This window comes from Lates calcarifer, linkage group LG17 (assembly GCF_001640805.2).
Source record: "Lates calcarifer isolate ASB-BC8 linkage group LG17, TLL_Latcal_v3, whole genome shotgun sequence".
In the NCBI taxonomy this organism is placed as follows: Eukaryota; Metazoa; Chordata; class Actinopteri; family Centropomidae; genus Lates; species Lates calcarifer.
In genome coordinates this window covers 11805031-11825518 of record NC_066849.1, presented here as the reverse complement: position 1 = coordinate 11825518, position 20488 = coordinate 11805031, and the positions used below count along the sequence as shown (strand labels likewise).

Genomic DNA, 20488 nt, shown 5'->3' with positions numbered 1-20488 from the left:
GAAAGATTCTCTAGTTACAGGTTATTTTATTTTGTAATTCTGACCAAAGACAGGCCTTTCCAGGAAACTTCTTGGAGATTATTAGGAAATTATGCAGCATTACCAACTGCAGAAAACTGATCTTTGGGGATTTGATGTTCTCCAACTTCAGTCTAATTTGATAGTAAGTTAAGAAAAATCCTTCTTCTGAAAATCAAATTGTAAAGAAGGCAGTTCCTGGAAACTTGTGGGGATACAAGATTTCACAGTGCAGTGTATCTTTAAGACACCATAACTTGAATTATGCATGTTAAGTAATTCCAGATCAAATCCTCCTGATGAGTTCAGTCTATCTGAGCCTCCTCCTATTCCTCCTCCTCCTCCTCCTCCTCCTCCTTCTTGCACAGCTTTGTGGCTCTGATGTACAGTACACAGAGCTCCCAGAGAGGATGCGATGTGTTCAGGCTGCGACGCTGCGGGACCAAAACAGCCTTTAGTGTTTAATGAAACTGTCTGTATGGCAGAGATTTAGAGATGCACACAAAAGTGGAGCCACAATGGGGGACCTGCTGCTGCAATTCATCTTCATTTTAATTGGGAACATTTTGTGTTGCTCGCTCCTCCACATTAATAAACCAAAGCCCTACAGCAGTTTCTCAAAAACTCATTAATGCACAAGACACAGTCCGAGCCAGGTGTTGCTGAGCAGAGGACACACCAGAAAAGATATTTTTCCTCCTCTTTATCTTCCTATTTATCGCCCATTTGTTCTCATCTTTTCACCATTGTTATCATCATTGTTGTTATCAGCTATGATTTTTCTCCTCATATCATTTTCTGCAGCAGCATTATTAGATGTGATATCTCCAACAACAGCAAAGTGATATCAAACAATAATGACAGAAACATAATTATAGAACATGCAGCACTACTTTATATTTTATTTTGAGTTAAAAAAAAATCCTGTTAATGGTGCTTTTTTCAGTTTTGACCAACACTGGCAGACTCCTTGTTAGACCAGGTCAAGATATTGTGGGATTTATCGATGCACAGTATTCAGACAGACTCTTGCCCCCTCTGGGTTGAGCCATGTGTGAGAAACAGCACACAGCGAGGGAGAGGCGGGCTACAAAGGGCCAGCTGCCGCTACAAATGCTGGAGCTGTTTCGGGAAACTGAGTGGTGATTCATGCTTGCAAATTGATTCATTTCTTCTGCTGATAAGCACCTTTTTTTTTTCTTTGTGCCCATATGCTGCAATGGCTTTGAAAAGACCTGGTGAAAAATATGTTTCCCTCACCACTGTGGAAAGGCACAGGGTGGGTACACAATAACAGCAACATCTTACACTATACAGTGACGCAATCCAATTCAATATCACAAACTACGGCTTCAGCAAACACCACACAGTTAAATCTGGACCTTTCTGAATATTATAAGCTTGGCTTTGCTGCAGGGCTTTGTGTTGGGCTTCTTTATGTTCTATTTTTACGCACTAATCTTCGCAGGTTGTTGTTGTGATTGCGCCACAATCTGTGCGTGTATCTGTACACACAGAGCACATGTTTGATAAGTGCACAGCAGGTGTGTATCTGCTTTGGGGAACATTGGTAGAAATGGAGAGGCTTTGACCGGCTCTTATCAGCAACAGGCAGTCCATAGCAACAAACCAGGCAGCAAGATGAGTTTAAAAAAAAACAAAAAAAAAACACTGGCTAACCTGTGCTACACATCTCAGCTCTGACTCCGCTCAGATCACAAGCCACTGGTCACCTGTCCCTCAGTACCCGGGCGGGCATGTGTGATCTGAGCAGAGTGAGAGCTGGGTTGCTCTGCTGGTCAGCACAGCAGCTGGGGTATCTGGGGGAGCAGTCAAACGGGGATGGGGTATGCCGTTTCAGATTTACATAAACAAATCCCTCATTATCAGGAAAGGAACCCGAGGCCCAGCTTCCCACCTGTTGTCATATCCCCTCGTCTTCCCTCAGCGCAGCCAATTTTTGGGAGACCCGCGCTCACACAGTCTCAGAGGAATCAATCATTTTAAATGTCAGCCATGCAAAATTGGGTCTGTCCCAAACTGGAGCTCATTCAGGGAGCTTATGCAGAGGATTCAAGTCAGTCATGGTGGCTTCCTTTAGGCTGAGACAAAAGTAATATCTTTTCTTTTTGCAGACTAGGTAAGGTGAACAAAGAACTGCACACAACAGAAGAAAACAAAACACATCTTGATTTAGACAGACCCTGTCTTTCACTTCACAGCCCTTCTCAGTCTTGGATATGCATGCAGAGTGTAGGTCCCTGGTTTAGCTCAGTGTGCATAATTAGCTGTTAGCATCTACTGATCTGGTCTGGTCTGATTTTGATAAGGTGATGGGCAGTTTTGCACAGATTAATGTTTGTTTATGGTTTTTGTGTAAATGTTTATGAGGCTTGGTGATCAATACTTTTGTGATCAGTTTGACCTGCATTTAGAGTTGAAGTGTGTGAGTTGGTGCCAGCTGATTGGTGGTCGACTGGTGGCTTTGGGTGTAAAATATGCATTAAAATATGCCTTATAATTTCTAAGTAAACAAATGATGAACAGGTGTTATCTTTTCATAATCCTCTGCAGCTAATAAGCACTTATCAAATGCTGTGTTGACTATTTTTTTATGAGATACATTTTTGTCCTGACCTGCCCCCGTAGTGATTTGTGTTTTAGTTCGAGAGTATCATCTTGTTTCTCTTGCTGCTTCTGGTATCTTGGTTTTATTTTGTTGTTCCTTTCCCCTGTCCTGTCCTTGTCCTGTCTTGTCTTTGGTTTGGTTTTTGCCTCCTGTCTTTGTCCCATTTTCCCTCCTTTTTTTTTAGCCCCACCTGTGTTTGATTGCCAATTATCCCCTGTGTGTGTGTGTGTGTGTGTGTGTGTGTGTGTGTGTGTATAGTCCTGTCTCTCCCCTGTTCTTTGTCATTGTCTCGCATGCGAGTTTGGTCTCCATGCTGGTAGTTTCAGTTTCATCCTGTCAGTGTGTTCTCGTGCTCTTGTGTGTTCTGTGTTTTTGGACTTCTTTGGTTTTTGGACCTTTTCCTGTGCCTGAGCTTCCAGTGAGGTTTTTTTAATTGTATTTTTGTTTAATAAATTCCCTGAATTGTCTGCATTTGAGTCCTCATCCCTGTGTCCTAGCCCCCAAACGGTGACACATTTTGCCTGTACACCTGTACCACAGCCACGCTTTTGACTTTTTGCTCACATGTTACATACTGTGTATCTAGTGTGGTTTATTTTGATATAAAACGGCACAAAGAAAAGTCAAATTTTTTAAATATCCAAAACGAGGGTGGTGAACTTGTACAGCAGCCTGAGTTTTATATGCTAATATACATTTTTTATAGTACCTGTTTTTTTCTTTTTCTTTAGTTGCTTCATTTTTAAGTACATAAAACATCCATATATAAGCTAGATGGCATTGTAGCAATGTGTTTTCTGTTTTCTACTTACCTCATTTTTTTTGTAGAGAGAAAACCAGCCTATTGTTCGTAAGCCGTGTTCAGGTCATATCACTGACACCGTAATTACAAGCAGTCGATGGGGAAAAATCGTTGACATCAAGCTCAGAGTTGTAATTTTATCTCCCGCTTGGCAAATTGCCTGCAAGATCTCCATCACTGGCAGCTACATGTAAATAAACTGCACTTCCTGTTTGTATCTGGTTTCACTCACTGGTTGATGAACTGCTATAAATAAGCACCACAACAAAGGAGCCCAGTTTAACATGTGTATCTAGTTTGCCTGTAAAGGTAGCGGTGGAGGTAACCATGTTGGAAAAATGCATGAATGAGTACAGATTGTTTTATATTTTGGTGGTCTTTTGCTTTAATCAGTGTTTATGAGATGATCTATCATGGTAAATTGAATGTTCTGATTAAGGTGGAATGGGCTTTGGGAGCTGGAGTGATGAGACCGCATTAACAAAGAACCTTCACTGCTGACAGAGGTGTGAGACTGAGAGAAGGATCGCCATGGCCCTGTCACTGTCTGTCATATAGACAGGCACAGATGTACACACAACTGCAGACATACTGATTCATACACTCTTGCATGCACAGATGCACAAGCACATGTACACACACACACACACACTTGAGAATGTCAGATGGTCTGGATGAGTCTGACAGACACCAGGACCACAGGATCACACTCACGTGGTTCCGTGCTCTTACAGTCACTACCAGCCACAGTGTGTATGTGCGTGCACGTTCATTCGTGTATATTACAGCGAGATTACTCAGTGACGTGCCTCATTATCTATTTATCTGGGTAATATTTATGTAAATATGCGTGATAAATGGTGTGTACAGAGTGTAATGTTGTTGTCAGCTGTTCGTCACAGTTAAGTTTGATTCCCGCTCGGAGGAAAGTGTGACTGTGAATTTTGTTTGGAGAAGGAACTTGTTTGCCGCTCACGAGGAACTACTTTGCCTCTGCCAGTATGTTTCAGGAATAAAACAGTTTATACAACTGTCCTCTGACTGTATAAAGCAGAAACTCCCCTCACATGTGAACGTTTTCTCCGTCATGGATGTGACACCTTTGTTTACAGAGGAGTTCCTACTATCTGCACCACGCACTGCTTTATGAAAACGAGCGTGGTGTGAAACATTCCTGCGCGTCAATCCAACGCAAAACCCACAGTGTTTTATTTGCAAACTGTGGGTCACAGTAAGAGCGTGATTGCAGCCTGTGAGACCATATTTGTCTTGGTGACAGAGCCTCACAGTGCAGCAAAGAGAAAAACAAAACACGACACACAGACAGACGGGAGGAGGGAAGACACTCGCTGGCTGTATCTGCCAGGCAAGACAAAGAAAGGCAAGCAGAGGCGTGTTTGTTCAAAAGTTTGTTTTTAATATTAACTAGAAAAAAAAAAACGTTTGCCCACTTCCTTCACCCGAGTCTACACAAAAATAATTCTCTGTCACCATATGAGAGGAGGTCTCCCAACGCAGGAAAGTAGCTCACTAGCAAAAACACTCTCTAGTCACAGTTTATGTGCCATTGATAAACAATATTAAAAAATACAGCCATTAAAAATCAATCAAAAGTATAGTAGTCATAAGCAAACGAGTAAACAGTAAAATTATACATTTGTATTTGAAGGCATCATCAAGATTTAACAATGTAGCTACCACATCTGAATACATTAAGTGTAGAGATCAAAACACGTTACATACAATTAACAAAACAGCAGCTGAAACCACACAACAGACACAATATGAGCTAATGTTAGCTTCCCATCAAGGTCAGTTAATTAACTGAATTCCACTCAACACACACTCAACACACATGAGGGTAGAACTCACGGTCCTGATCAATATTATAAAATTCCCCTCTCCACACACTGATATAAATAGGACACATAAGAAGATCACACTGCCACCTCATATTAATATTCTTCACCCTTTACCCAGCAGAGCAGATCGCCTGTTGGATCTTTTTTCCCCCCACCACTGTTGATTGAACTGGCAGTGTGAATCGAGCTGTTCTCTCGCAGCCTCAGTTTCTTCATTCGTGACCTTTTAAAACTTGTCAGCCGCCAAGTGTGATTTGTGCTTGAATTTAAGGAATTGATTTTAATGAAGAGCACTAATTGTCCATTGAGCTGGCAAGAGTATTGAACAGAGGCGAGTAGGAAATTAGTGCAGGATCATCTGAACTATGTCTGTGACTCAGCTCAGAGGTTCAGACTAAGACTTTTAAAATCAGCTGTTCCAAAACTGAGAGTTGTACTGTCAAGAGGTTGCTGTTGACTTTACTGCTGCACGGAGACTGGGTGTTGAAAACTACTTAACAGCCACATCTCTGAGGCTATGACCAGTTGTGTTTCTGACACACTGAAAAACAGATATTTAAGCACTTAAACCCACTTCAACAGATCTTCTTGGCCACTTAAAGACAATGGAAACAAGCTCTAGACAACGTATTGACATATCATCACCTTTTAAGTTGATATGTATACACAACCAGCAGATGCTGAGCAAAGTTGTCATTCATCTGGAGTTGTGTTTCTGACCACCTGATGAATGTAAGCCTAATATTCACTCTCTTATTAGCTCTGTTTTTGGTTTCTACCAATTCATGAGGGAAATATCCGGTTCTTTAGCTGCTGAATGCTCCACAGTGTTCACCAGCTAGTCTCGAACTGTGTCTGTCTCACGTTTGGCACTGGATTGGTTGTGTCCAGTGCTTGTAACATGTGGAAATGACTCTGATGAGAACGGAGAGAGTTAACCGAAATATTGCAATTTGCAAGCCAGAAAACCAACACAGTGACCTGAAAGACTCAACTTTTTTTGCAGCATTTTAGTCCTTTTTCCTTGTTCTGATCAGTAAGACAACAATGATGAACAACTAACGGATTTTTTACTGTGCATCCAATAAAGTTTTTCTTAAAACTTTGTGGAGACAAATGGAAGCACCAGTGCAACAGATTGGGACTCAGTGTCTCGCATATGAGCACTTCAGCAAAACAGATGAATGCCGACAACAGTTGGATCATCCTAATCACCAAACTACCAAAAAACATCATATCTGCCTCTTTTCCTGGTGCTCAGCTGCTTCACTGTACACTTTAATTGGTGTTTGGCTAAGAAATGCTAATTCATTAGTTAGAGGGAGGAAATTAATTCAAAAAAGGAAGAAACTGTGCAGTGGAAACCTCTTGAAAAGAAGCTAGAGATATCCATTTGCTGAAGCATTTTGTCTCTATATTTTTAAACTATATGAACTTCCCTCTCATCCACGATTCAGTTTTTTATTTTTTGTGACTTATTGCTTGTGGTGGTTGTGAAGCCATTTACAGCTCCAATAAACATCCACTCTCCTGTTGTGTTCCTCTGTTTTTGAACTCACAGCCTGTAGTTTATCCACATGTAATAAACCATTTGACACAGAAAGAGTGTGAGGTGTGTGTGAACAGTCTGGAGGTGAATGAAAGGATGTAATAACACTACTGTTATGACAGTGGACTGGTTGTGTGATCGTTCAGCTCATGATAATTGATAGAGACGGTGCAGAACAGATGTGTTGAACACAGATAATATGTAAGAATTATTGCCAGTGTGAGATAACTGGAATCAATAGGTATTTTGATACGCTGACAGGAGCTTAGTGTTCGTGAAAGAAAGACTCTGTGGTGACGTTAATCACAGAGAAAAAAATCCCCCTGGTTCAGGATGTCTAAAAATAAAGACTGCAGTAGCTTGGAACTCATGTATTGCCCTTTTCAGGGCTTAATGGAAACATTTTGTCCTTTTAAAGTTTGTGTTGGAGTGTGTGCAAGCATGTGCAACACATGTATGTAACTGGTAGACCCAAATAAAGCATTTACAATGTGTGTGACATTGGTGGTGTGCCCCCATGTGTGACCCCATCTCCACTTGCAAAAGTCATTACTCTGTTAATGGCAGCACAACACTTCATAGCATCTCTGCTCCTGCTTCAATTATGGATGAGTTCAGTCACTGCATGACCCAAACACTTCTTCATCTTAAAAAACAGCAAAAACAAACAGAATCAAAATGGGGGGAAAGGCTGCTGGCTGAGGGAAATGAGGGTGATTACAGTTTCCTCTCTCCCTGATCAAAAGTCACGCAGTCTTGTTTCGTCTCCCCGTAGAGTCCTCCCTAAACGTTTTCATGTTTTCTACTTGAGAGGAAGCAGAGGGAGTGTGCTAGTGATAGCGGTGGAGACGAGAGAGGAGTACAGCCTCGTCCCTTCTCTCTCCACCTGCTTTCTCATTAAGACCTGATGGTGAGATGATGAGGAGGCGTAGGAGGGAGAGGGAGATGTGATCGTCCGGGGCTTTAGAAAGAATCCTAAGAAGTGACATTGTGGCCTTCGTCAGAGCCTTCGCCCGTTTTCCTCCTGCTTCGCACCTCAGAGTAAAAGTTCAGATGACTCCGTAGTCCCTGAGAGACTTGAGCAGCACCGTGTCCTTGACGTCGCTAAAGACCCGGCGGATGTTGCTGGTGTCAGTGGCGCAGGTGAAGTGTGGGTAGAGAGTCTTCCACTCGTCCCTCTTGTCGCGGTTGATGGCCTGCTGCTCGTACAACTTGCGGATGTAGTTCTTGGCGTCCTCGGGGTCTTGCCTCTTACCTGTTACAGAGATGGGAGGGAGATGAGGGGTGGACAACAAAAAGACAAAATATGAATTATTATTATTTTGACTGTTTAACTCTTTAAAATATGAGATGATCCCTCCCTCCAGGTTTTATATGAAAGTAAATCAAGATGTCAACTTGTACTTCAGAAAACTGTAACTTTTCCCAATTTTCTGACACTTTAGAGACAATAATCAATAGATGAATTGATAACTGTTAGTTGAAGCCAGTTAGTTCAGACTGAATAAAACGACTGATTGACTATTGATGAAGATATGGGAGCAACATATTTTTATGCTTTCTGAAGGAATTAATTACAGTAAAATACAGTCAACATTTAGAGGAGTTGTGCATCTCTTACTATAGTAATCTCATTTGAAACAAAGACAGAAACAAAATATACATCCTGGGCAAAGTTTTGTTGTAATGTAACAGTATCAATCAAAATGACAAGTGAGGCTGGAGTAGGAAAAAGTATTCCCACTTCAGTTTCTTTAAAATCATGGCTTCACTGTGATTCACAGTATGCACTGTAAAAGCAATGGACTTAGTATTTTCAACACATTAGAAAAACACTAAGATGCTAAACAATCTTGTCACTTAAGCAAAAGTTCAGCTCAGTGTAATTTTGTCAGATAAACAGCGGTTACTGCACAGCTCACAAGTGCAGATTGCATGAAAACATGCTTACAACCAGCTCTCATGAAGTTGTGGCTGATGGTCATTTTAGTGAGTTTTGCTGTTTATATTGAATTCATACTGCCCACTTCATTTGATGTCATCAGGATGTTTTGATGTAGTGGAAGTCAAAGCTGCAAAGCACTAAAATGAGTCTCTGCTTGATGTGGATGATTAAAACTTTGGAGCATCACAACACAATTACTCAAAGGCAGCCGGAGCCACAATAGGGGGTTCAATGTATTAGTGTTGCAACTGCTAATTATTTACACTGCCCTCTTATTTTAATTTGTCCATCACTCTTTCACTATACTGTTTAATCTCTGTAATGATCAACCACCAGTCCAAAACCTAAAGATTATTTATTGTAAAAATGAAATTGAGCTGAATCTGCAATTTGGATGATCAATTAATTGTTTTTCAAGCCAAAAACACCAAATGTTTGGCAGTTCTAACGTCTTAAATGTCAGGATTTGATGCTTTTTTGTGACGAATGATCGTAAACTGAACATTTTTTGGTATTGGCCTGGTGAAACAGGTTATCAAAATAGATTATCTTTGGTTGTGAGAAATTTTAACAGCAAAATAATTTGCAGATGAATTAAATAATCATTACCTGCAGCCCAAACTTAAACTGAAAAAAAGCTGGAAATCCTGTATTTGAAAAGCTAGAAGTGGTGGCTGTTTGGAAATGTTGTTCACATTACTCAGTTAGGTTTATGTCAACAGACTGATCCATTAATTGACAAAACATTTCAACACTAGTCAATTCACCAAGTTTCTCACTGTGTCACTGGGGGCCACTTAACATCAGTAGCCTTCAAGTATAGTTACAGCAGTGGTAAGAAGGGCCACAAAGTCTCCACACATGAACACAAACTCAGCAACATTAGCAGCAAATAACAGTCAGTGGTAGGAGCTGCTCAGAGTTGGCGCTAAGGTTAAATTGACATCAAGGAGCTTGACCCTGTATGAGTCATTATTTTATACCGCTAATGCTGATGGTGAAACACTGTGGGCACATTGCTGATACACACACACACACACACACACACACACATATACACACACACACATACACACACACACACATATACACACACATGCACAAATAATCACTTGCTGCCACTAATTCTCACCCTGCGCACACACATACACACACACATGTATAGGGGTGTAGGGCTTGCAGGAAGCACAGTATCTGTCTTTAGTTGCCATTGGTAACAGAGGGAGAAAGGGTGGAGGTGGAGGTGGTGGAGGGTGGTGTGGGGTCTGGAGGGGGGTGGGGACTGTTAGGCCAACGCTTTACAGCCTTTCACACCAGAGAAGCTACAGGCAGCAGCCACATCATTAGGCACACCAAGTACCTGGAAGTGACTCATTTGCAACTGTGTGTGCGTGTGTGCGTGTGTGTGTGTTGGGTGGGGATGGGGGTGGGGATAGGTTGGCAGCAAACTAGAAACAACACTAAAAAACTCTAATGATTGCTGGCTTTGATTGGGAGGGGGGGACCCTTTCAGTTTAGAGTTTAGAGATGGTCCAGGGCAAAAATCACCTTGCAAATAATTGTTTTGAAATGATACATTTTCCAGCGGGTGTGATAGGATGTGATGAGATAGCTGCCTGCTCAAAGCAAATTGGCCGGAGGAAAACAACATCACAGCCCTTTTTTTGGTCTCTGACATGATTCTGTCCTCACTGTGATGAGAAAACACACCTGCAGACAACTAGCTGAAATTGTGGCAAAATCTGCTGCAGACCTAGATTTGCCACCGGTTTCTCCCTCCGATACAGTTGCAGTTTCTAGTTTGAATGTTTGAAACTCCACTTTGAGCTTCACCGAAGCTTTGAATTGGTTTGGAAATGCAAAACCCATTTTATTATAGTCAGTGATCCAAACAGTTTTTACGCCAAAATCCAACTCACAAAACTAGATCTTTGATCCCAAACTAAAGAATAATTGAAAATGAAAATTCTGACCTGACAGTGGTGCTTGAGGAAAAACAGGGACATGAACATGTGTACTGAAATTAATGGGAACCCATTCAATATTTTTGAAGATATTTCATTAAAAAAAATAAAAGGAAAACTAATGGGAGAACTAGACAAAAGGTCAAGGGATCACTAAAGTCATTAGGATTCATCCTCTGTGGACCACGAATGTCTATAGAAAAATGCACATTTGAGAACCAGAGAGTTAATTGACATTTTGATGATGAAGTCAAGTTTAAACTCAATTCTGTTGATCATCTAATCCTTTTCAAAAGTTTAAAGGATAATAGTTCAAGTTCTAACAGTTCAAGTACTTTTACTTCAGAATAACCTCACCATGGACAGGGGGGAAAAAAAAAAAAAAAAAAAAAAAGCTCTTGCACATGTTTTCTCAGCTTACCTGTGAAGCCGGGGAAGTATTTCTGCAGGTCAGAGGTTTGGATTTTGTCAGCCAGGATGTCAGTCTTGTTGAGGAAGAGGATGATGGAGGTGTTGAGGAACCAAGGGGAATGGATGGTTGTATAGAAGAGAGCCAGACTCTCATGCATTCGGTTCTGGGGCAGAGAGAGAAAGACAGACAGATATCACACTGGTGGCAGCAGCAGCCTGTCCTTACATTTTTTAAGGAGATTTTGTTGTAGGTAAAAAAAAAATCACACCAGTGACTTTTTCAGAGGTCAACTTCAACTTGAAGAGAGAAAAACACAAATTGTCTGGGATGGCAATAGGTGGATTCAGATGGTTGAGGATGACGCAGAGGAAGGAGGCACTCCTCTCAAAGAAGAGGAGGGGGGAAGTTTATGGTGGTGGTGGTGGTGGTGGGGGGGGGGTCTGAAGCATGCGGGCCACAGTGGAGGTTAATGAATGTGTTGGCAGGACTAAAAAGTGGCTGGGAGAGATAAACGGCTTAGTGACAGGGATGGGAGGGAGGAACTGGACAGATGGCGACAGAGAGCTGGAGAGGCTGAGGGGAGAGAGAGGCGAGAGGTTCTTTTGTGCAAGAGTGAGACCTGCTGGTGGACAGAAGAAACGACCGCAGATAGGATGAGCAACACAAGAGACAGATAGATAGATAGATAGATAGATATTATCTAGTTTGAAAGTCGGCTCTCTGATCAATGTTTGATGCTTAGTCTATAAAATATCAGAAAATTGTGAAAAATGTTTCCCCCAGAAATCACTTGATTTGTTCATCCAGTGAACCAAAGATATTCAGTTTACAGTGACACAAAACAGACAAAAACAGAAAGTCTTCCCACTGAGGAAAGTGCAATCAGACAATATTTGGCAGTTTAACTGATTTTCAGACTGACTGTTTTTAATTTGTGAAATAATGTGACCAAAAAAGAGAGAACAGAGAAATAAACAGACAGTAAGAGAAAACATTTGTAATGATGCATGATACAAAGTAGTTGCTAATTGATTTTCCGTCATTCGACTAATTGAATGATTAAATAAACTAGCTCTACAATGAGGAGCTATTTTACATAATGAGTGTTTTGATTTACATATTTTAAGTCCATTTGGTGGACTTTAAAAAATGTACTCAAATACAGTCATTGAGTGAAATTTTGAATGAAGTACTAGCATTACTGTTTGTACACTGTGGTATTGGTAGATAAATAAAGGATCTTAGTTCAGATAGATACTGAACCTTTTTCATGAGGTTGTTTTTTTTAATCTGTCCATGTTCTGTAGTTGTGGACTGACTGAGGAGCACACAGACATAAAGCACACACACACACACACACAAGGCTCTTACTATGGTCTCTCTCTCCTCCAGGACCTGGTCGTACTCGCTGAGGGAGGCCAGGAAAATGAGGGAGGTCACGTTTTCAAAGCAGTGAATCCACTTCCGACGTTCCGACTTCTGACCGCCCACGTCCACAATCCTGTTGGGGACCCCAGCAGAAGAAGAAGGTAAATTTTTTAAAAAAAGGGCAAGAACAAAAAGTTTGGGGGACAATTTTCAAGTTTAATTTATTCATTAAAGTAAGTAGTTTTACTCTTTATTCAGCACTGACCTTAACTGCCTCACCAGGATTCAAACTGGCAACCAATCAGTGCCCAGTAATACTGTTCATATTAACATAAGTAAGCATAAATACATTATATACATAAATATTCAGACTGACACATTTTCCACAGTTTTTTACATGACCCAGTGATAAAAACGTCCTGAGTCCATTTGTTCGTTCATCACATCCAGTGTGCTGGAGTGCAGAGCCAAGATGTCACCGTCAGGCGAGTACACACCCTCACGCAGCTGCTAATAGGCCTGTTTGTGAAGCAGAGGTGTACCCGACACTAACAGCATGTTCCTTTTCTAATTGGACAAGCTTTCACACAAGAAGAAAACTCCCTTTCCACTGCAACACCTCCCCACCCCCACCCAAAAAAAAGAAAGGCAAGCGTGCTCATGACAGGACCGATAAATAAAACTAAATATACATACACAGACATCTGAAGGGAGGTATTCTTTACCAATAAATTCTTATTCAGTATTGTGTTTTGTTATCAAAACATCAAGCTAAATCCTTTCCTTGGTTCAGGTTGTTTTATTCCTAAGCTCTGCCTCATGATTTAAGAGCAGGTGTCATTTCATTCAGGAACATAATGTCCCTTCTATGTGAACTTTGGTCTTTGTCAGCTTCACTCTGTCAGAGCCCCCCCTCTGGTCTCAGAGAGAAACAATACACATGTGAACACATGCTCAAAATAAAACGCACAGAGCGACACCTCACTTCCCGGCAGGAGCTTTGTACAGAAGGTAATCAGAAAGGGATCCTATAGCGTGAGCGGACAAAGCCTCCGCAAGAGTCAATAGTATTTTTTTTCACAGTGCAGTGAATAGTGTGGTATTAGATTGGTCCCTGTGAGAGGCTGATAATCTGAGGATTGGCCACCTTAGCGTGATGGTCTTGATGGTGAAGGAATAGTCGTGGATGCCCGTGGTTGGGAATCGGACTCGCAGCACGTCCTGCTCTGTGGGGATGTACTCTTGGCTGGAGATGCGGTCCAGATTACTCATGTAGCTGAGAGAGAGGGAGGGAGGGAAGAAAAAGAAAGTTTGACAGCAGCTGCTAAAAAGTGTTTCTGTTGTTAGTTGACACTTCTGCTAAAACACATGGCCTCTGTTTACATTGCATCCAGCCTCGACCGTGTAAAACAAACTCAACTGACACAAGAAGTAAGATGAATTAATGACGATTAAAAAACTGTGATTAAAAGTCCAGGAAGGGAGTGGAGTGACTCCATATCACCCTGTGGACAGATGATGGCTTTACAGATTGTGTTGATACAAGCTGTCATTAGCTAATGTTGACTGCCCGTCTCTTATCATGCACACACCTGTGATGATTGAGCCGCTGGGTAAACACAGAGCAGCAATAGAAAAGAGAGAAAACAGAGGGAGGCTGAGCCCAGGCTTTGTTCTCTGACACATCAGATACTTTTGAGCGTGCGTGAGGCTCACGCCTACTCTGTGTTAAATCTCTTCTTGCTGATTAAAAAGACCCGGTCTCGGAGTAACACTGGTTCTTACTGGGGTTTTCGTTATCAGTTTAAAAGATGATTAATGAGACTCTCACAAGACAGTTTCTCTGTTTTCCTTAAAGACTCTTACATCAACTGGTGGTTTCATCAAGGCGGAGAAATGAAGTAATTAGTGTGAAGTCTGTGAGGAACTAGCCCCCTCCAGTGGTCTGAGTACAAAATACAGACTGCAAGTCTGACTCCACTGAAAATCTGAAAGGTCTGAAAAAAAAAAAATTGACCATTTGTCCTTTTATTTAAGATGATGTCATAAAAACCTTGTTTTTTTAAGCACATAATTACTGCGTAACTCAACACCCTGTGTCTTCAAAACCTGTGTTTAATCCAATCTACAGTCCTAAAATCCAAAGATATTATGGATTACTGATTGATCAAAATAATTGGCAATTGATTTTCTGTCAATTGACTAATCAGTTAATCACTAATCCTTTAAGTTCTGAGGTGATTTAATACTTAGTAAGGCAGTTTTCACATAATGAGAAACAGTAATTCCAGTAAGAAGAGCGCAGAATTAAAACAGCTCATCTAAACAGACTTTCTTTGCAGTGTTTCCACTTGTGAGTTTTAGTACAAATGTCAGATGGTATAGACAAACAATACAACAATACGCCAGCACATGTTCTCTTGTGATACATTAATATCACATTACTTTTTCTTATGTTCAGATGTCTGTTAGCTGTATGTCTGTTTGATGACAAATCTGTGTCATTGAGCCATGGAGATAGTTTTTAAGTAAATTGTCCAGATATCTATTTTAAAGATAAAGACATAACTGCAGCCATCCCAATACAATAATGATTAATAGGACTTTATATGTTGCTCACAAAGAAAATTAAACATCAGCACATTGTTCCAGAAACTCTTTCCTCAGATAAATCTCAAAACCTCCATGTCAGCAGTGGAACTGCTTTTTACCAATAAGAGAGGAGAAATAGAAACGGTTCACAGTGCAGTCTGTGGATTGTTCACAGTAACACTGACACTGTTGTTATTGAATTTTATGTAATTTGTCACGACTGTGAGTGCCACTAATAAAACTCCATTCATCCTATCTTGTGTTGATTGTCAGCAGAAATCACTGAGATGGACACCCCTAAATCTCAATAAATAAACCCTGAACTATCTGAATTTGAGCTGAAACGATTAGTTGATTAATTGCTTTGACTGACGAAATAAAAACCACTGATTTGACAACATCGCCTTGGGATATGAGCCTTTTTTTTAACTTTTAAATGCTTTTAGATAAAGATCGTTAAGTCACCTCTGGTGTGTTTCTTTTTCACAGACATTGTGATGTGCTGTCTTGCTAAACACTGTCTGCTGCTTGTCATAGATTCCTGTTCAGTGATATCATCTCTGGCATCTCACTCTGACAGTGTTTCATCATGTGATACTCTCAGATTCACAGCCCTAGCTCAGGGTGTGGTACAGTGCAAATAGCTTGGACTCCCACTACAATAAAGCTACTCACTACTCTGTGGAGTCCAGGAGTTGGTACTCGCAGCGGCGGCTGTAACAGACCCGGATGCCCGGGTCAGCCCAGAGGCGCCGGATGGCTTCGACGTAGCCCCGTTCCAGCTGAGTGATTTGCACTGTGTTTACATCCTGCAGCCATTTGGCAAACATCTGAAAGGCAGCGAGAGACCCAGCATTAGTAGATGATTTTATGATACGCTGAACCTTCGACACATTGCTCAAGGATTCAGTTTGTGTTAATGGTGACACTCTCAGCTTCTATTTATAGATTACACCATGCTGAGTGTGTGTTTCTGTGCCACCATGTTAGATGCCTCTTGTTTACATTAAACTACGTTAACTTGCCCTGATACCCACACACCTGTACCGACGTCTGTATTCGTGAGTGAGTGTGTGTGTGTTCATGTGTAATCAGGTATGTCCGTGTTTGTCTATGCTGGTGGAGGCCTGTGCGAGTCTACCTCGTTCTCTGGGTTGGCGTAAGGGATCCTGAGCGTGGTCATGGCTCCGGTCATAGCCTTGATGGCTGTGAAAATGTTCTGAAAGATACATTTGGCGAAGACTTTCCTCTCCTCCTCTGAGAAGCCCCGCCCGTGGATGATCCTCATCTGTCGGATGAAGGTGGTTTTTCCGCTCTCCCCGGTCCCTGCACCAACAAAGGAGAGAAATATTTTTAAAAAATACTTAGTAGCATTGCGATCCTATCAACAGAGCAGCTCAGAGGTTAGCACTTTTTGCTCACAGCATTAAAGTCATCAGTTCTACCTGTGTCTGCAAGAGTTTTCTCCAGCTTTTCCAGCTTCTTCCCTCAGGCTACAGACATGCTGAGTAGGTGAACTGAAAACTCTAAAATGCTTGGAGGTGCAGATGTGTTTGTTTTGCCTCCTAGGACCCAGAACTGCACAGGTGGTTTATTAAATGCACAGATAGATAGGCTAGAAAAGCTCTGGACATTTTGCAGCATTTTAACTTTAACATTTAAGTTTTTCCAGGGCTATATCATCTGAAATACTGGATATAAACCAGATGTAACAGTGCTCTAATAACTGTTCTCTAACTGTATTCTACAAAGCATTTTAGCATCTTTCAGCTTGTTTTGGTTTTATTTTACGGGGCCTTTACTGTTTGGTCTCAGTGCTCTTATCGAACCTGTTTTCAGCTGCATCTTTTTTTCAGCATAAAACCTCTGATAAACAGACTGTATGCGAACTGTCCGGCCCTACGTGGCAGACGAGCAAAGTTAGCGACTACCTTGTGAACACAGTGGACGATTTACCAGCCAAAGAGCCAGATATTTTTCTCAGGAGTTGGTGGAGACTATAACAGAGCTAAAAGGAAGGTGAATACTGGATTTATGACTCCAACTGAATGCTGGATGTGTTAATAAGCAACTGTTTTTGACACGTTCAGCATAACAAGTTTCACTAAGGTGATTATATACTCATGTTTACAGCCTGTCCTGCTGCCAAAATGCTGTGGCATTAAAGTAGCACATAAAAGGATAAAAGCACAGTTTGAGATGTAAAGCAGGAAAAACACGTGTAATTGATAACACTGTTAACACTTATTGGTGTGTTTACTGTCAGATATAAACAGATGGACATGCTCTGAGAATAGAATTAGCTTTGACTGTAGTTCAGTCCAAAGAGGTCTCACATCAAAACAAAATATTGTAGGACTCAGGTTTCAGAAATGTCTAAAACACTGCAGCTGCTATTGAATGATAAAGTTACTCAAAGGAGTTAACTACAACAGAGGAAGGAACAAGGTGACTGACGGATGCTGTTGAACCAGATGTTAATCTAATACAGGCACAGTTTCTCTTGGTGATTTATTTTAAGATTCAGAGATTAATGTTAAATTCAGAAGAAGTGCCTGGATTAGAGATAAATAAGAAAGAGTTAAGTGTGATTTATTTAATTTGACAGACTCATTTTGAAATATACTGCCCTTAACATTTAACAGCTTTTTTTATTTTCACAACAACTTTTCTTGTTGTATTTAGCTCCTCACACACACACACACACACACACACACACACGGAAATAACAGGCTGCAGAGTCTAGACCGCCTCAAGTCGTGATTTGGTTGTTTAAGAGGACTGTCTGCTGCTCTGCGGCTATAAATCATTCATTCATTCTCCAAGTTATTCTGTTCCTGTAATTTCTCGACACTGCTTTTGAGGAACAGTATATAATCCTTGCACCGAACTGTGCTGAGAGAAAATGCTGTAGGTGTTTTATTGACAGTCCTGTTCCCAAACACAAACATTTGTTTTCAGTAATTCTACACGGTGATAGAAGGAAATAAGGCCGGGCAATAATTCAATATTATTGTTTACTGTTTCTCCGTATCATCGAAGGGTTTCCCCCCAGGAAATTCTTTATCAGAGGTAGTACATCTCCCAGGATCCGGTTTCAATTTTATCATATTATTCATGTTTGTTAATAACACTTTAAACAAAAGACACACTCACTGAATGTGTGCCATTGTGAAATGGTGCCACTGCTCTTTTTCAATTAATGTTTAATCTCAAGAAAGTGTATCACTTTTCTGAAGTGGTCCTTAATTCAGGTGAGGTACCTGTACACTTGTCATATGAAGATACTGTGATTCACAATGATGTTGAAAAAACTCGTCAATTAACCAGTTAGCCAATTGAAAGAAAATAAATCAACCACACCTTTGATAATTGATTGATCATCAAAGTTATTTATGCCAAATGTTCACTGGTTTCAGCTTTTAAAATTTGCTACTTCTCTGTGTTTTATTTCATTGTAAACTGAAGGTCATTTTGGACTTTTGGTTGAACAAAAACAACTTAATAATCAGCAACCATGCTTCACAGCTCTAGTCTAAGAGAAATATGTGATTTTTGTCTAAAAAAAATACTTACTAACTTACATATCAGTGCTGAGAAGCTGCTAAAATAAAGCAACATGGAAATATTTATTTTACAATATTAGCCACTGCAATTCAGTGAAAATCTCATCTTTCTCTATCCTATCCTTTTTTTTTTTAGTGCCAGAACATGTTTGACAGAATACGTTTGGCTGCAACTATATAACATATTATTTTCTCCATTCATTTATTAATTATAAGGGATTTAAGTGTCATAAAATGGTAAAATAAACAAACAGGTCTAAGATAGGCTTGTAGGTTTTCAGTCTGTGTTTTTCAGGTATTACCAATCCCAATCTGGACCATTCTTCACATACTGACATGGTGACACATAGTTACATAGTTTTCTCACTGGGCTGCGGGCTACCAAACAGGCCAGACAGTTTGTATGAAGATTGTTCTTTATAGTGTCTTCCTGGATTTCACTGTCAGTCACTGTCAATATTGTTTATTTAATTTCCTTAATTAACACATTTGTTATTGTTGATTGACCGTTGGCCTCCTACTGTACCTTATGTCGAGATGAACAAACAGCTGTGTGGGGTGCTGTGTGTGTGTGTGTGTGTGTGTGTGTGTGTGTATGTGTCACTGACCCAGCAGGAGGATTTTAATTTCCCTTCTCTCCTTCTTCTTCTGCTGCTTGAGGATCCTCTGGATCTCTTTGTCCACAGCGATGGTCCTCTTCTCCTCCTCGGACAGACAGCACACGCAGGTGCGGTGGCACCACTGCCAGCAGCCGGCCATGGCCAAAACCACTGAAATGAAACTGTTAATGAATAATCAGCTGTAATGAACCGATAAGGACTGACAATAAACTCGTTGTCAAGCTGTCATGCAGTCTCCATTTGATGCCCATTAGCCTTTTTAGTCGGGATTTATTTTAAGACACATCTGACCCACCGGAAAGTTTTCATTGGGGCTAAAAATTAAATCACTGCCTGTGTCCTCGGGTTAGTGTTTAGCTTTAAATGATGTTTCATACTTCTACGGTGTAGCACGAGCTCTGCCGGTTATCAGAATAAAGCCTGTGGCCAAACTATTCACCTGGTTGAATAATTGTTAATCAGCTAAGGCTGCTATGTCAATATAAGTTTGCTTGATAGGACTTACAAAGAGAAAACAAAAGCGCACCTTACCTCCAGTCAGTCTGTCACACTCCCTGAAAACGAGCAGGTAGAGACTGTGATTGCTTTTCGCGGTCCATTCCTCACCGTGTCTTCTGTCCTCAGCTACCGTGGCTGAAGCGCACAGACGGCGTCATTATCTCACGCTGACACGGAGTTAAAACACTTTTAAAACTTTTTTTTTTTATTTCTCCAGCTCACAACGAAACAACCGGCAGCTCGGGAAAGTCCACCGCGCCTACAGAGGAATGTGCAGCCTCTGTGGTCCGCTGACAACACACTGTAACTGGAATGCGCTCTGGGGCGACGCTGCGACAAGAGAGCGGCAAAGTACCGCGGCAGCGCCGGAAGTCAGGAGGTCATGCTTATAAAATAAAAGCACGCTGTTGCTGTTTACATGGTTCTTGGACAATTACACATAAAAGAAGCCTTTAGATGAAGAAGTGGAGTTAATTGCTGGGTTTGACTAAAAAATAACAATGTAGTTGAAAAAACTTTACAAGCAGTGGTATAACTTATCCTTAGTAATCATATTTACTCATGTAGTGCACTTCACAATTTTACAATACTTTGTACCTGAGTGATATTGTGTACTTCTACTTCACACTTTATTTCAATGAAAAATAATTTGCTGTTTACATC

General features: G+C 40.9%; 1 protein-coding gene across 3 annotated transcripts; it reads right to left on the bottom strand.

Annotated features, from left to right (window-relative positions):
* Window positions 1–5056: 5056 nt before the first annotated feature.
* LOC108881409 (guanine nucleotide-binding protein subunit alpha-11) lies at window positions 5057–20183 on the bottom strand. Of its 3 annotated transcripts, none has more exons than XM_018673409.2 (8): window positions 19854–20183; window positions 19316–19477; window positions 16283–16467; window positions 15817–15971; window positions 13697–13825; window positions 12553–12682; window positions 11191–11344; window positions 5057–8115 (listed from the first exon to the last, which is right to left on the bottom strand). In XM_018673409.2, exons 2-8 carry the CDS (start codon window positions 19464–19466, stop codon window positions 7910–7912), a joined length of 1110 nt encoding a protein of 369 aa, XP_018528925.1. In that variant the 5' UTR covers window positions 19467–19477; window positions 19854–20183; the 3' UTR covers window positions 5057–7909. The 3 variants fall into 3 exon arrangements, with proteins under 3 accessions (XP_018528925.1, XP_018528924.1, XP_018528923.1); XM_018673408.2 differs by having other exon boundaries at window positions 19316–19488; window positions 19859–20183; XM_018673407.2 differs by having other exon boundaries at window positions 19859–20181.
* Window positions 20184–20488: the final 305 nt, after the last annotated feature.

Coding starts and splice junctions, on each gene's coding strand:
- LOC108881409 (XM_018673409.2), bottom strand. CDS start 19,466: ATGGCCGGCTGCTGGCAGTGGTGCCACCGCACCTGCGTGTGCTGTCTG. Junction 15,972..16,282: donor ACGCCAACCCAGAGAACGAG/GTAGACTCGCAC, acceptor GCTGCCTTTCAG/ATGTTTGCCAAATGGCTGCA. Junction 8,116..11,190: donor ATACTTCCCCGGCTTCACAG/GTAAGCTGAGAA, acceptor TCTCTGTAACAG/GTAAGAGGCAAGACCCCGAG.